The sequence below is a fragment of the Grammomys surdaster genome, unplaced genomic scaffold, assembly GCF_004785775.1.
Source record: "Grammomys surdaster isolate TR1022 unplaced genomic scaffold, NIH_TR_1.0 127, whole genome shotgun sequence".
Lineage (NCBI taxonomy): Eukaryota > Metazoa > Chordata > Mammalia > Rodentia > Muridae > Grammomys > Grammomys surdaster.
The window spans coordinates 9,799,749-9,816,831 of record NW_021604585.1 but is presented as its reverse complement, the minus strand read 5'-3'; the positions used below and the strand labels follow the sequence as shown (position 1 = coordinate 9,816,831).

Genomic DNA, 17,083 nt, shown 5'->3' with positions numbered 1-17,083 from the left:
TCCCGAGTGCTGGGATTAAAGGCGTGCGCCACCACCGCCCGGCCAGTGGTGCACTCTTGTAATCCCAATACTTGGGAGGAAGAGGAAGGTGGATTTCTGAGTTCGAAGCCAGCTTGATTTACAGAGTGAGTTCCAGGACAGCCAGGGCTACACAAGAAAACTGTATTTAAATAATTAAATAAAATAATAAAATTTTCAAAAGAAAAGGCTGTGATTGAAGGGGAGAGGGTTAGCTGTTCTAGGAAGTTCATCTGAGGTCACTGAGATGGCTCACAGATACCAGCACCAGCTACACAAGTCTGACATCTGAGTTGGCTCACTGGTGGGTCCATGGTGAAAGGAAAGAACCAATTTCTAAAAGTTGTTCTTTGACTTCCACACATGCTATGGTACCCATGTATACCCAGACATAAGCATTCATGGGTAGATACATACTAATAAATGAAAAAAATTAAGAAGTTCATTTGGGAATTAGTCAAAGGCAGTCTCCCTAATGTAATGTGACATTGAAAAGTATGTAACTTTAACCTTACACAGTATTTAATTAAAACTTAGAAAATAACATTTAGGGCTGGGCAGTGGTGGCGCATGCCTGTAATCCCAGCACTTGGGAGGCAGAGGCAGGTGGATTTTTGAGTTCGAGGCCAACCTGGTCTACAGAGTGAGTTCCAGGACAGCCAGGGCTGCACAGAGAGACCCTGTCTCCAAAAACCAAAAAAAAAAAAAAAGAAAATAACATTTATACTATGACTATGAAAAGCAGAGATAAAATTTTAAAATGCATTTTTAAAAACTTTGAACAATTAAAAATACAAGATATAAATAAAAAGTCATTAAGTTGTTATTAGAAATAAAAAGGCAACTTATGGAGCCTGTTAGTGTGGTGCTGGTGCTTCAGTGTCTCTGTACGTATCTGCTCAGGAGATGTCTGCTGTCTGTGCTGTAGGAGCTCAGTAGCATGAGTGACATGAACACTGCTTGAATAAAGAAATAATTATTTGCTGCTATAAATAAATGTTGACATTTCTTATTATTGATAAACAAACACTGTGGCACTCAGCCTCATTACCAGTTTTATGGACTTCTAATCCTAATTATCAATTAGATAATTGTCTAAACGGAGAACTGCATAGTCACCCACAATTCTTATTGTCGGAGCCATGTACCTGTTCATGCCCCAGGGTTGTAAACTTCTTGTTTAGGAACATTGAGTTATCTCATATGAATTCAACTATGTATTCACAGGGAAGGAGAGGAAAGAGAAAAGAAAGAAGAAAAAAATTAAATAGAAGAGCTGTTTGCTCAAAATTCTATTCGGTGGGTCCAGACAATTAGTGCAGTGAGACAGGAAATGTACTGGTCAAAAGTCTCACAAACCGAGGTGTGAGGTGTGAGACACAAAACCATATATGATCTACTTCATGGTAATTCAGAGATTTCAAGGTACTAATTAGCTATTATTTTCATCTTAAGTGCTGACTTTAGGATTTATCTCTACAAAAAAATCATTAGCCCCAACTCCACTTAACTTGACATATGATCTTATAGAGTCAACAACAGAGACCTCACAATTAGCAAATCTTTTCAAAAAAAAAAAAAAATCATGGGGCTGGAGAAATGGCTCAGAGGTTAAGAGCACTGTCTGCTCTTCCAGAGGTCCTGAGTTCAATTCCCAGCAACCACATGGTGGCTCACAGCCATCTGTAATGGGATTTGATGTCCTCTTCTGACTTGCAGGCATACATACAGGCAGAACTCTGTATACATAATAAATAAACCAATCTTTTTTTTTTTTAATCGCATTTTCTTTAGGTACTGTGTGTGTGTATGTGTGTGTGTGTATAGGTGTGTGTGGTGTGCAAGTGTGTGTGAGCATGCACAAGCATGCCATGGCATGTGTGGAGGTTCAAGGACAGCTTTTAGAAATCAACCCTCTTGGTCTGCCATACAGGCCCACGGGATCCAAGTAAAGCTGTCAGACCTGGCAGCATGTGCCTTAACCTGCAGAGCCATCTTGTCATCTTATGAAGAGGGACTTCTCAGACTGTTTGATTCTACCCCACAGAGTCTTAGACAAGCAGACACTGGACTAATAAGCATGTGGCTAAGCACTGTGATTGTGACAAGCACTCTCATGAAGCAGTGAAGGTTGCTGTTACTGGGTCATACCCCATTTTTTCTCTGAACAGTATGCTGTACCTGGTCTCCAGGCTGGCGGCCTCTTGAAGCATCTCCTCTGTAACAATATCTGTGTTATAAAACTCCCTGAGTGCATGCAGCAGCTCTTCTTTCCGATGGGCAGGTAGGCTCTCAGCATTGAGCAGGGCTCTGGCTCCGGAACGCACCTGCCTACGCTCTAGATCTTCCAGCAGGCGTAAGCCCTCCTCTGAGCCAATGGGAGCCTGGAACTCCTTGGCCAGCTGTTGCTTCAGATGGTTGTCATAGTAGTTAGAGATGGCATGGCAGGAGGTGCAGAGCAACAGCACATCATGGGAGTTGTGGTCCTTCATCTCAATAGGGAAATGCTTGCGGTACTCATGTGGAATTATATTTTTCCTGGAATGAGCCCACCCCAAAAGCAATGCTCATTACCTTATGACACAGAGCACATATGGAACCACCAACTGAGATTCTGGAAGGCTTGGGCAGCACAACTCAACAGAGGTTCCATGAAGGCAATACTACCTGTATGACTCTCAGGCCCACCTCCTTGCCTTATCTACCGCACTTTAGGGTCCTCTCCCTTAAAGTAAGTACAGACTACGTGCTGTCCTCTTCTGTCAACAGCAGAGGCTGGTAACAACTACCGTGTTCCTAAGAGACTCTCAGAGAAATGAAATGCTATTATACTGGCTTTTGATGCCTGCACAATACATCTCAAAGAAGTCCAGTGGGCTAAGCAATCCAAATTCCTTTATCTGAGGACTCTATTACTCTGACATTACTTCTTGGCTCATCACGGTCTGCCATCATTTTCTAAGTAGAACTATGTTCTCAGGAAAATATCTCAGTGGCAACAGTTGTCTCACATAGCAGAGAAAGGAACTGAAGTGAACCAGTAAAGAACAGCATGGTAGCACATGCCTCTGACTCCAGCTTGGAAGGCTAAGTCAGCAGGACAGCCATACCCAAGGCTACACAGTGATACTCTGTCTCAGCCAGGCAGTGGTGGCATACGCCTTTAATCCTAGTACTGGAGAGGCAGAGGCAGGCAGATCTCTGAGGATTTGGCCAGCCTGATCTATAGAGTGAGTTCCAAGACAGCCAGGGTTACACAGAGAAACACTATCTCTAAAAAAATACATAAGTAAATAAAATAAAAGAAGAAATTTTCTGCCTTGCTCAAAATGAGAAAAAGTGATCTCTGAAAAAGATTTTTTTTTAAAAAAAAGAAAATAACAATAACACCAGAAAATAACAAAAATAGAAAAAGAAGAAAAAAGAGAATAACAAAACACACCAAAATGGTAGAAGGAAGAGAGACTAGGGAAGCAAGGAGGGAGGGAAGTTGAGAGGGAAGGAGAGAGAATTCCTGTACAGGGGGCCAGGGAGAAAGGCATGCAAACCCATGAAAGGGAGACTATAACCAACACTACGGCTCAGAAAGCTCCAGAGCTTCAGGGAGGGATCCAGGGATATAGCTTCAAGGTCTGCTTTAAGAGGAATAGAGGCCACAAGAGATGGCAGGTAGAATGTTGAAGCGGTCAGGAAAACTGTGGTGATTGTAGAGTAAGTCTCTCTGCCACTGTGGGAAAACTCAAGGCATCTGAGGGCTCAGTGTGTGACTACACAGGCAACTGCCACAGGAGGCAGGTTCCTTAGTCTAATACCATACTCACCGGATGTAGGTATCTGTCTTGCCACAGACAACACACAAGTTCTCTTTAACCATCAAGTAATAATCTCCTGGGGATTCAGGTCTTCCTGCAGGTTCAAACTGTAGCCTGACCACAAAAGGTTCTTTACTCACCAGCTCTTAGGAAAAAGAGAACACATCAGTGCTGGGTGTTCCCACCTCTGCTCCCAAGAAGCACTCTTAACTATTTTTCTTTGAGTGCAAGCAGAGAACTCCAGATTATGACTACCCAGCCCCAAACATCTCAAGGTCTTGCTGTCTTCCTCCAGTCACCCTCTTCCAAATCCTACTCACAAGACCCTATTTATAAACAAATGTGGCAGATGAGTCTCACACCTCCAATGCCTTTGTCCAGGTACCACTGAGCTTTCCTCCGGTCACAGGTGCACAAGGGCTGTCCATCAGGAGCTTGGAGAAAGCAGTTATCATACAGAGGTGATTTTCTGCAGGGAAAAAAACTCATACTGAAAGCTGTTGGTCAAGCTTCCTAAGACCTTCCCACTCTTTTTTCTGAATGACTCAAATTATTCCCAACATCAGAATCAAATATACTACATGTAGAATAAACAGGCAAGAAACACACTCGACTCTCAATCTGCACTGGCTAGGAAGCAGAGCTACAAATGATGCCTCTAACTCTTATCCTTATGGACTGAGACACTGTGCTGTGAGTTAGGTGGTATTCACAGAGTTCTGCTGTGAATGTAAACAGGAACAGAGCACCAATAAACTGCCAAATCACTGAATTAAGCACTAAATTAAAAATGGTAAGAGTTCACTATAAAGAAATGAGGGCCACATGGGTTAATGTCTGGCTCACAGGCAATGTTTCCTTCAACTTAATCATCTAATTCCTAAAGGTGCCATGTTCCAGGGATCACACTTCACTCAAAGCATCCTCTCCTCGAGAGGTGTCAGTCACACGGGAGATTCTCACTAGCTACACAATAAACTTGGTGTGAGGCTGAAATCACTCTAAATTAACAAGAAATCTTAAGGTGTACTTCTCTTGGTAAGTATGAAGACTTCATGTTATCCATGTTCATAGCTGTTTCAAACAAATAAAATTTATATCCCCTTAAAATATTTTATTATAACTCATTTATTCTGGAAGAGAGGCACACACGTGCATGTGGAGATCAGAGGACAACTTTGAGAGTTAGTTCTGTCCTTCTACTATGTGAGTCCTGAAGACTTAACTCAGGTCGTTAGGTTTGGCAGCAAGTGCCTCCACCTGGTGAGCCATTAAAGTTACAGACCTAAGGTTGCACTAGGGCTTGGTGACAAAGCATGGGTAATTTCTCTTCATCTCTATTCCAATTGACAAATAGAAAAGTGAGCGAAGGGGAAAAGAAGAAGACCACAGAGAGAAGCACAGTGCAAATGTCACTGAAGGCAGGTACATTAACCCTGGAGTCTCTGCTGCCAGACTCAGGGTAGAGCTGGGCCCTAACTCTTCAACATCAGGAAACATGTGGGTTACCTGGCAGAATAGCCAACCCCCAGGGGCTTCCTCTTATGCTTCCTGGGGTCTCTCCCCTGGTTGTTGCCTGGCATCATTCCATCAGTCTTAGCCTTCCTGTTTCTCAGCCTCTGCTGCGATTCCAGTGCTTCCCCATTAACCTCTTCACCCAGCTGGCCAAGTCCTTTGCTTCGGAATGGGATGTCTACCATATCCCTGCATTTCTCCAAGGCTTTTTGCCAGTTGATTTGGTCATTGTTTTCCTCTTCATAGGAATTTCTAGAGAAAGGGTATCCAAGAAGATGGAGAAAGAGAGCCACTGAAATCTGTGCATCCCTGGCAGCATAAGTTACCTGAAGAGAAAAGCCAGAGGTCAGTGGGATATGGAAGACAAGCCATGCAGAGTACCTTCAAAGTCGATTACAAATGCCTTGGAATACCACTCAGGGTAGTGTTTGCTCAGTAGCATAAAACCCTGGATTCAGCAAAACAGTGGTGGTAGCCTTTAATCCCAGCACTCAGGAGACAGATGCAAGCAGATCTCTGAGTTCAAGGCCAGCCTAGTCTACAGACTGTGTTCCAGGTCAGTCAGGGATATATAGCGAAACCCTCATTCCAGGAAAAAAACAAACAACAACAAAAAAGAAAGAAAGAAAGAAAGAAAACACCAGACTCAAACATACATCTCTCTCTCTCTCTCTTTCTCTCCCTCCCTTCTCCCCTCTTTCCCTCCCTCCACCCCCCTCTTATTTTTGCCTTTAATATCAGCACTTGAGTCAGGGGGACTGCTGGACTACACTGAATTTAAGGCCACCATGAGCTTATGATGTGAGGCTCTATCTCTAATATAAAACCAAACAAAAATAAAAGTCTATTTTGGCAATTGGATGCATAGTTTAGTCAGTAAAGTACTTGCCTTGCAAGCGAGAAGACATGAGTTTGATCCCCAGAAATCATGTGAAAAAGCTGGGCATGGTGACATTCTCCAGCAATCCCAGAATTGGAAAAACAGATGAATCCTTGGAGTTCCTATCCTTGGAATCCTTGGAATCCTATCTAGGATTAGCAGAATGCCTAGCTTTGTCCTTTTTGAGACAGGATCTAGCTATATAAGATGGGATGGCCTTGAGCTAGAGACACTCCTGACTCCAGTTCCCAATGATAATACTAGAGGTATATGTTACCCTGCTTGACATTTTAAATAGGTGGATCTTGTTATATAAAAATTAATCTTTAATATTTATTTATTTTATTTATATGAGTACACTGTAGCTGTCTTCAGACACACCAGAAGAGGGCATCAAATCCCATTACAGATGGTTGTGAGCCAACATGTGATTGCTGGGAATTGAACTTAGGACCTCTGGAAGAACAGTCAGTGCTCTTAACTGCTGAGCTATCTCTCCAGCCCCTAGAAATTAATCTTAATAAAGCCATTTTTCACTTACTACCACCACTAAAAACAAAAACAAAAACAAAAACAAGTTGGGTGGCACATATATTTAATCCAAACTCTCTGTGAGTTTGAGGCTAGCCTGATCTGCATACATTTCCAGGACAGCTAAGACCACGACTCAAACCAAGATTCTGTCTGTTTCAAGGCACAAAGAAGTAACTTACTCATGGTTACAAAAAACAAAAAAAAAAACAAAAAAAAAACCCAGACACTTCTATGGAAAACAAAGTAGACAATTCAATGCCTTAGAATTCTGCCGAAGGTTTATATTAACCTAAAACAGAAATTTTACTAATTTTTCCCTAATGTTTTGAAAGGATAAACTAGTAACTGACTTGAAGACAACTGAAGGTTGAGACCTAGAGTTAGACAGAATATCTGTGAAAGGTCAATAATGAGGTGGACATGACCGGAAAAAAACAAAAACAACTTTCAAACACTTAACTTGTCTGCACAACAGGGCCAAGAAACTATCTCTTCTGGCCTCAAAATAGTAAAATTTAAATCACAGGGGCTGGAGAGATTTAAGAACACTGGCTGCTCTTCCACAGAATTCAAGTTCAATTCCCAGCACTCAGATGGCAGCTCACAGCTGTCTACAACTCCAGTTCTAGAGAGCTGACACTCTCACACAGACATACATGCAGGCAAAACACCAGTGCACATAAAATAAAAATAAATGTATCTTTTCAAAAAATTTAAATCACATAATGGCTAAACTGAAGGCTTACATATAGCTATACAAAATACTACAGGATTACCTATAAGGGTAAAAGATTAAAGGATTCCTCTCTGGAGAAACCAAGCAGCCAGAGGGACTAGATGTTGAAAGCTTCTAAGAAAGTGTTTGAAGGTCTAGGAAGGTATTTTTTGATGTTGATAAATGTAAGTTATGAAGGATTTATCTTTTTTGTAAACTTAAAAAGGTTCTTGTAAGCTTCAGGGAATACACTTGAATCCACCGGGTCAAATGGATTCAAGATAAGTACTGTCAATTAACACAGCCCGTTCCCCTCTCCACCTGCCTAGTCCTGAGGGTAGGATCTATTTCCCTTTCCCTGATCCTGGGAACCTGCCACCCCTCCTCCAATTACCTAAGAGTTTCAAAATGCACATCCAAGAAAACGTTTTTCTCCAAAACTCCTTAACTTTATCTTCTGCCCCTAACATCTAGGGGTTCCCTCAGAACCTGCATCCAGGAACGCTCTAGAACAGTTACTCACAGATGCTCTTTCTGGTCTAGCCTCACAGACTGCTTCAACTGGGTCTACACAGCCCCACCCCCAGATGGTCCACAACCTGGACAGCAGTGAAACAACCAGTTCTTTCTGCTTTTGCCTACACCCCATAATGGTGCACCTATATTAGCAGGAAGTAGACATAGATGATTACATGGCTCTTTATTTGTTTATAATCAGCAAAAGGATGGGTTGTTTGGTTTAGGACCCGAAACAAGGGACTGAGGTGCATATTTTACATATCAGAGCAGACCTGGCCTCCATGTTTTCCCAGCATCCCTCAGTTCCTACTTGGCATATCTTGCCCCCAACCCTGAACTTTACAGCCCAGGAAATCGACTGCCCTTCCCCCAGAGGCTTCTCCCTATGGAATCCAGACATTTTGGTCTCTTTTTCTCCTTCTCTTCTCTCTCTGTACACTCTTGCCCTTTCTCTCCCCACCCCCAGACCCCACTTCTCTCTCTTTCCATGTGACTCCCCTGGCCTCAGTCCTTGGGGCCAGTGAACTTGCCAGAGAGCAGCTTCCCAATAAACCTGCACTTAATATATTCCAATCTGGCTTGAATTGGCTCATTTCACTGGTGGCGGAGAAACAACCTACCAAATACACAATTACTGACACCTGACTAACCACAGCTACTGAGAAGAAGCCAACCAGCCCCCAAAGTCCTGCTGTAGCTGCTGTGTACTCAACCCACTAGTTTTGTTTGTTGGTTCATTTTTGATTTTCCAAAACAGGGTTTCTCTGTGTAGCCCTGGCTGTCCTGGAACTCATTCTATAGATCAGGCTAGCCTAAAACTCAAAAGATTTGCCTGCCTCTGCCTCCCAAGTGCTTGGCTACCAAGAGCTGCTTTTATTTTCATTAAATATATCCTCTATCTTCTGCTTACTTTGAATTGTGTATCTTAATCTTCTTGGTCAGGAAACAAAAACTAGACAGGAAAGAAAATTTCCAAGTTACAGCTGTGAGCCACCATGCCCTGCTTCATATGACATGATTCTATCAATATTCATCCATGTTAAAGCTGAGAAGCTGACACATGTGTGAAGTGCCAGCACTTAGAAGGCCAAGGCAAGAGGATCACATGTTTATAGCATGTTCCTTTTTACTTGTTGAATATACCACTGTGTGCCTCAATTTTATTTATTCACCAGCTGATGCATCTTATCAGATTATTTATTTATTTATTTATTTATTTATTTATTTATTTATTTATTTTTGAGATAGGGTTTCTCTCTGTAGCCCTGGCTGTTTTGGAACTCAACCTGCAGATCAGGCTGGCCTCAAACTCGAGGATCTGACTGCCTCTGCTGGGATTAAAGATATACATCATCACATTTGGCTTTTCTTATCAGTTTTTATGTCTCTCTTTGTCTTTTTTCATTTGTTTGTCTCATTTTTGTGATACTGAAAACCAAGTCCAGGCCCTGAACACGTCATGAAAGCTACATCCTTAATTAACCCTGTGTCTCCTTCTTAAATATGAATGGACAATCAAGGTTTAAATATCTGGAAAAATCCCTCACCTGAAAGCAAAGGACAAGCATTTATGAGAAGGAACTCTGAGGAAGAAGAGGTGATGCAGGGAATGGAAGGAAAGCAGAAACCCTTCCCACTGTGTGAAGAGACTGCATTCTAAGCAGAGACAAAGCCTGTCTCAACAGAGTGTGCCCAGGACTGCAGGTAAAAGTGCTGGCTCTGCAGCTTTGCTTCCTGAGTTCCAACCAGGCCTGTGTAAAAAGCCAGATGCAGCAGCACAAATCTGTACTCCCAGAACTTCTACCCCAAGACAGAGACAGGACAACATTAGACTGTCTCAAGAAAAAGAAAATCAAAGGATCAATTCTGGGGGATCCAATAATCCAAAAAGAAAAAGTTCTTTAAAAAACAAAAAAACAAAACAAAAAAAAAAAACAGGAGAGTAGTAAATGTAAAAGAAAATAATCTGAGGATTCCTTCCTGAACTGGAAGACAAGAACATCCAGACAAAAGGGTCCACTAAATCCTACTAGTGTGCGTAAAACATGGCCTGTACTCAGGTTTATCTCAAGGATTTCAAACAAGGAAGGAAAGAGAAGTTCCAGAAAGAACAGTCACACACTCAAATGTTAGAAGCCAGAATACAAGGAGTATGGCCCTCAGAGTTCTGTAAGAAAATGGCTCTGCCCTAAATAGCTAATAGGCATATCACTGACTAAGAGAGGGAAATCACTTGTCCTTTCAGACACACAGGGTAACAAGAGGACAAAGCCATGGGATGTAGACACCAAAGGATCCAGTATAGAAGAGAAGTGTAGGGACCACCAACAGATAGAGAGAAGAAGCAAACTTCAGACTGCAGTCGGCAGCAGGTCTGGAGAGCCAACATTCCTGAGTATAACAAGGCAGCAAAGAGCTGCAGAAAGACAGCAGAGGGCCACAGAGGGACAATGGAGGGCCGTAGGAAGACAGCAGAGGGCAGAGCCATAGGGGAGTAGCTGAGGGCTGCAGGATACAGGACAGCAGAGGGGTGTAAGGACAGAACCACAGGAAGCTGTGCAAGTGTGCTTAGTCTCTAATGCCTCTGAGACAGCTAAGAGAACTACAATTCTGGGGTTCAGTCAGTGTGTGCAGAAAACTAAGGAAACAAAAGTGCGAACGGTATATCCTGGGAAAACAAAGTGCTGTTCCTGGTCAAAGTGGAGTATCTAGTTATACTGGGGAGAAGGGGTAGGGAACAAATTCTTGTTTGGGACCCAGAAACTGGAAGAACACTAAGTCATAACTTATGTATAAGAAGTCAAAACATACTATGCAAAAATAAAGAACGATACATGTACATAATCTAAACATACAATGGTAATTACCAAAAAGAAATTAAAATGGTCACCTCTGGGTAGAAGAGCAAACGAAAGAATGGGGTGGCAAAGGCAGAGAACTGCTTACTGTTTCTTATGGTGGGATTTATAGCACTTTAAAAATGTTTATGCATTTGTATTTCTGGAAAAAGCACAGTTTTTGAAGTGCCGGCACATTAAAAAGTAATACATCATAGAAACTCTAATGTCATTTAAGTAGCATGAACATTACTGTCCTGAGTGTCACTTGACAGTAAGTCTACTTTAAGGCCTCTCTGCCTAGTGCTCGCATTGAAGACTAGAACCAGCTCCTCTGATCACAAGTACCTGGTCTTCAGTAAGATTCTCAGCATCCCAGTTGCTGCAACGGAGTAGAAGGGACTTGTCAAGTGGGAAGTTCAAAATAGTCTCAGCAAGTGATTTCAGGCTAAGCCCGTTACAGAGTATACTGTTTCTACAAGAAATAAATAGAACCATGTATCAAAACCAGGCAAGTGGCATGAATAGGAAAAACTTTAAATGACCAATAAACAGAAGGCAAATAAACAAGAGAAATAAAGAAAACGGTGATTTGCTGTCAGACTGCAGTGTTTTGTTTTATAACAAGTACATCTAGTATCAATAGAGCACAAAAATCAATTAGGCTCATACAAAATGTGTAAACCAGACATCTTTATAATCATTATGAAAATGTTTAACAATAAGTAACTGTCAAAAACTCAAATACAAAAATTCTCTGATCTAATAACTGCTTTTCTGGGAGTTTATCCAAAGGACAAAGATACTTAAGTGGATATTCACTGCAGCACTACTGTAGCAAGGAGAACTGTAAACAGACTAAATGTCCTTGATGGTGCTCATACCTAACTTTCTTATGATTGAAGAAAAATGACAAGGCTGCTTTCATCAGGGAGGTAAGAGTATACAAACAAGTACTTGTTTCTGTTCTTCAAAACCTCCTGATTGAAACTGCCGCAGGGTGCTGGAGAGATGCCTGAGGACTCAGACTTGGTTCCTAGCACTCATGTGGCAGCTCATAGCCATCTATAATTCCAGTCCAGAGAGTCTGATGCCCTCTCTGGCATCCTCACATATTGGACACATGTGGAGTACTTACAAAGATGCAGGGAAAACACTCACATACATAAAATAAACATAAATAAATCCTTTTAAAAATTGCTGTGGGGTAACAAAAAGGATCTTCTTGGTCTTCTGAGATTAGAGACTAACCAACAGATTTATATGGAATTCTGAAAACATCAATGGGCCAGAGAGACAGCACAGGGCAAAGGTACCTCCTACCAACCATGACAACCTGAGTTTAATCCCCAACCCCCATAACTGCAAATGGATGTTAATGGGCAAATAGGTAACAAGTAGGTAACACTACTGATGTCTTCAGACACACCAGAAGACAGTATCAGATCCCATTACAGATGAGACATGAGTCACCCTGTGGTTGCTGGGAATTGATTGAACTCAGGACCTGTGAAAGAGCAAGCAGTAAGTGCTCTTAACTGCTGAGCCATTTTTCCATATGTCCTTGGGACACACACTCTCCCACAGAGAAACTAAATTTTAAGTAAATAGAATGAAATTCACATACACACAGAAAACATTAAGAGGGAGTGTGGTGGTACATGTTTGTAATTCTTAGACCAAAATCATGCTCAGCTACATGGAGTTTGAGACCAGCAGGGCTATGTGAAACCTTAGTCATTAATTCGTTTAAAATGTTTAAATCTTTGGATATATATGTATGTGTGTATACATTTGAATGCAGATAAAAGTGTAAAGACCTGGGCTGGAGTGATGGTTTAGAAACCTAAGTGAGAGAATACTTGCCTAGCATGCAGGAGGCTTTGGATTCAATCCCTGGTACCCAAATAATAACAAGAAAAAATCAGTACATAAAAGCAGACAATGTATGACAATGGTCCAGAGTGAACATCTGGAAGTCACAGAACAGCAAGCTGGCAGGCAGAGGCTCTTGTCAGGATACAGCACAGTTTCCTCAGGGATTGCAGGAACCAAAACCACTGTGATGAGGAAGAACAGGAAGCCTTCCCTTGCCAAACAAGCAGTCAACAGTTACATCTCATCGCCCAAGACCAAAAACCACAAAAAAGCCCAGGCATTCTGAATAAAATAAATAGGTCTTAGTTAAACTCATGGAAGTTAAGGATATGGGAGGAGATACTAAACTTTAGTTTTATTAAAAACCACAAAAGGAGAGCCCGGAGCGTAGCTCAGTGGTGAAGTACATACTTAAGACAATATGTACAAAGGCCCAGCAATAAAAAGAAATAAAATAGGGGCTGGGGAATGTCAATAATGGTTAATAATTTCTTAATTATAAAAACATTTCATTTAAAATGAAGGGTCTTGGGCCAGAAATACAGTTCAATGAAATAGCACTTTCCTAATTAATTCAAGTACTGAAGCTCAATTCTCAGTACTGAAAACATTAAAAAAGAGAAAATCCAAATAAAATTAAAGGTTGGATACAAGTTTCACTCTTGTTCTGGAGGAGTGAGGCAATCAGTAAAGAACTTATTGTGTAAGCATAAGGAGCTGGATCTCCCAGAACCCATGAAAAAGCCAGGTGTGCAGGGCATGCCTGTAATCCCAGCGCTAAGACGCAGAAACAAAGGCACGAGGCCAGCCAGCCAGTCAAACCTGTGACCTCCAGATTCAGTGAGAGACTCTGTCTCAAAAATAAAGTAGAGGGCTGGTGATGGTGATACATGCTTTCAATCCCAGTACCCAGGAGGCAAAGACAAGCATGCAGGTCTCAAGTTCAAAGCCAGCCTGGTCTACATAGTGAGTTCTAGGCCAGCTATGGTTATATGCTAAGATCTTGTCTCAAACAAACACAAAATGAAATGAAAAACAATTGAAGACACTCTACAGTAACTTCTGGCCTCCACACATGAACATATGTGTGTGCACCTGAAGACATGCACAATTTCATTTTTATTTTTAAACACAACTTATATACTTATCATTCATGATAATAGTCATCTTTGACCTACTTGTTTTGGGGGTATTTTTGAGACAAGGGCCCATGATCTATATCCCAAGCTGGCCTCATATTTGTGGCCCTCCTGTCTAAGCATCTTGAGTGCTGATATTATAGGAGTTAACTACCACACCCACCCCATCTTAAGCCAAATTGACACTCAGTTATTCTGCATTTACACAGAGAACTCAATGCACTTTCAATTTACATACATTCATAAGTCTCCAAATGCATAAAAAGATATCAGAAAATCAATCAAATGATTATGCCAAAATTATAGTGATATGATGATAATGGTAGCTAACATTAAAATGTATATAGTGCTGTATATACATAAAGTATTCCTCAATTCTTCATATTGCTTAATCATTTAATCCTCACACCAACACTATACAGTAAGATTATTATCTCTCTAGATAAGAAACTGAGGTTTAGTACCTCATAAAGTTCACACAGCTGATAACCAACAGCACTAACAATCCAGGCATGCTGTATGCTCCTGACTCAAGCTCTCACCCACTACATACAGAAGAATGCAGAGGGGCCTAGTGAGATGTAGCAGCTTTTGGCCCATGTAGTGGTGGCATGCTTTTGATTCCAGCACTCCAGAGGCTGAGGCAGATAGATCTCTGTCAATTAGAAGCCAGCCCAGTCTACAACCTGGTGAGCTCCAGGCCAGCCAGGACTGTTTGTTACATAGAGAAACTCTGCCTCAAAAACAAACCACTCAACAAACAAAAAAAGAAAGAATGCAGCTTTCTTCTATAGTTCAAACTTTGAAGAGTTTTAATTTTTACAATAATATTTTCATATAATACTAGGGAAAAATATACTTCACTAAAAAAGTGAGAAAGGCAGCAAACCAAAATAAAAATTCACTTATGCTCAAAAATTCAGATAGGCACAGGTTTTAATTAAGCCTTCTCTGAGATCATGACACTCTCCCACCTTATAGTAAGTGGCATTTAAGACAGGACAAGAGGCTATTTCAGTTCCTGTCAGGATAAATGAGGACTGTGGTTTCTGGAGAGATGATCCGACAGGTAAGAGCATTTGATGCTCTAGGAGAATCCACATTTAGTTCCCAACTCCCACACAGTCACTCACACCACTCTGAAATGTCAGTTCCAGGGGATCCAATGTCCTCTTCTGGCCTCCATAAACATACATGCAGGCAAAACACACAGATACATGAAAGGAGTAAACTTTAAGGAAATAAATAAGTACTAGATAGATGAGAACTGTGTGTGTGTACCTGAGGAATTCCATGTGATCCCCAGAAAGATGAGGTGAAAATGGTTCCCCAGAAGGAAAAGCTAAGATGGAAAGCCTCTCTCTCCAAGTCAAGGTCAAGGCTGACCACGGTTTGCAAACTCAATTGCTGACTAGAAGTTAGGTTTTTCAAGGAGTGGTATGGACTTGGGAAGTTAAATTCAGTATGCACAGGTCTGGAGAGATGGCTTAGCAGTTAAGAGCACTGACTGCTCTTCCAGAGGACATAGGTTCAATTCCCAGCACCTACTGGCAGCTCACAACTGTCTGTAACTCCAGAGATCTGACACCCTCACACAGACATACATACAGGCAAAGAAAGCACCAATATACATACAATAAAAATAAATTAGTTTTTAAAAATTGAGTATGCACATCAAAAAGGGAAAGACCAAACCTGGCCCACTGTTGCCACCTACAACTCTGGACTCTGAGGCCAGGTCATGTAATTTCTGCAAAGTTACACAAATATAGATTCTGATATCTAGTCTTCTGGATTTAAAGCAGATTTCACATGGGGAAAAAAATAAACAAAGCTTACAGCTCTAACTTAGTGGACCACTGGTTTATAACCTCCCCTTTTAGTTTCATCTAAAAAGAAAGTTTAGCCAAGTAAACTTTCTCAGACATTGGTATGTCTCCTCACAAATTCAATATGCATTTCTAAACCCTTTAGGTTTCTAACAAATTCTAAATGCTTCATTATTGATCACTAGTTAACTATAGCTCACGAACAATGCTTGCCCCCCACAGGAATCCTGGCATGCATACAAATCGTACCCCTGCTTCATGGCTAGGTAGCGGAGATCCAGACATCCCCTGACAATGAGGCCATAGTCCTGTAGAAGCCTGTTGGCATCTTCTGAGCATCCCACTCCTACTTTCAAGATAGTGCCATCTGACAATATGTCCAAAAGCGTTCTGGGTAGTGTTTTGCCTCCATATATCAGCCTAGGCAAGCGAACCAATGCACAGAAGCCACTTGGGGAAGCCATCTGTAGGAGTGACAAAGGACTGGCTTTGCCTTCCAAATTCACCTGTAAAAGAGTAAGACAGAGCACATAGTTCACATCCTTGCACAGCAGCATGACAAAAGAAAACTCTGGCCAAAACAAAAAGCAAAACAAAACAACAACAAAACAATAGAAGAGACACACCTTAGCTTACCAAAGGGAGCAGCAGAACGGATTTGAAGTTAAATGCAGTGAGAGCCTGTTCTAGGAGATATGCAGCCTTATAAAGCAGCAGTCTGAATACTCTTCACAGGGCCAACTCCAGGCCCTGAAATCTGATCAGTCTATAAATAGTGACTGGCTGACTCAGGAGCTCTGGGACACACACTTTCAGTCAGAGGAAACATGCTGGGTTTTAAAGGCTATGAAAAAAGGCTAAGAGCAGAGTGCCAATTGGCACCATACCCCGATGCTCTACGGTGCATGCTAGTAACTGCCCTGATTTGCCTTATCAGCACTGCCTCAAGAGTCAAGTTTCAAAAGGAAGTAGAGGCTGGGCATGGCCTTTGCTTTTAATGTCAGTATGGGATATGGGGTAATCTATGAGTTTAAGGCCAACCTGATCTACATATTGAGCTCCAAGCCAGTCAAAGCTATATAGTGGGGCCCTGTTTCAAAAACACAAAACAAATATCAGAGAAGAGTACAGTGTAACAGATCCTGGTAGGGCCAGGATACAAACGGAGTTCATCAAAAACACGAAACAAAGCACAAATGCTGAACACAAGTTGGACCTTTGTATCTGAAGAGAAGAAAATCACTATGCACATTATCAATGTACTTCTATCAATCTTTAATCCTCTGGGAGTCATAGACAAGCTTGATAAAATGCTGAAAGAACATCATTCTAGAAAGACATACACACAAAATTTGTTCCTATTTTAAGGGATTCCTTTTAAGGGTTTAAGGATTCTGAAAGCAATCT

The 17,083-nt window shown here is 41.5% G+C and overlaps 1 protein-coding gene across 1 annotated transcript in view; it reads right to left on the bottom strand.

Moving 5' to 3' along the window:
- The window catches only part of Exd2 (exonuclease 3'-5' domain containing 2), a 32,845-nt gene that overhangs the window by 2,593 nt on the left and 13,169 nt on the right, over positions 1 to 17,083 (bottom strand). The window contains exons 3-8 of the mRNA XM_028789200.1: positions 15,926 to 16,182; positions 11,179 to 11,305; positions 5,340 to 5,671; positions 4,193 to 4,299; positions 3,840 to 3,975; positions 2,200 to 2,556 (exon numbers count right to left, since the gene is read on the bottom strand). Of these exons, the coding sequence (XP_028645033.1) occupies positions 2,200 to 2,556; positions 3,840 to 3,975; positions 4,193 to 4,299; positions 5,340 to 5,671; positions 11,179 to 11,305; positions 15,926 to 16,182 (1,316 nt within the window). The remainder of the gene's footprint in view (positions 1 to 2,199; positions 2,557 to 3,839; positions 3,976 to 4,192; positions 4,300 to 5,339; positions 5,672 to 11,178; positions 11,306 to 15,925; positions 16,183 to 17,083) is intronic.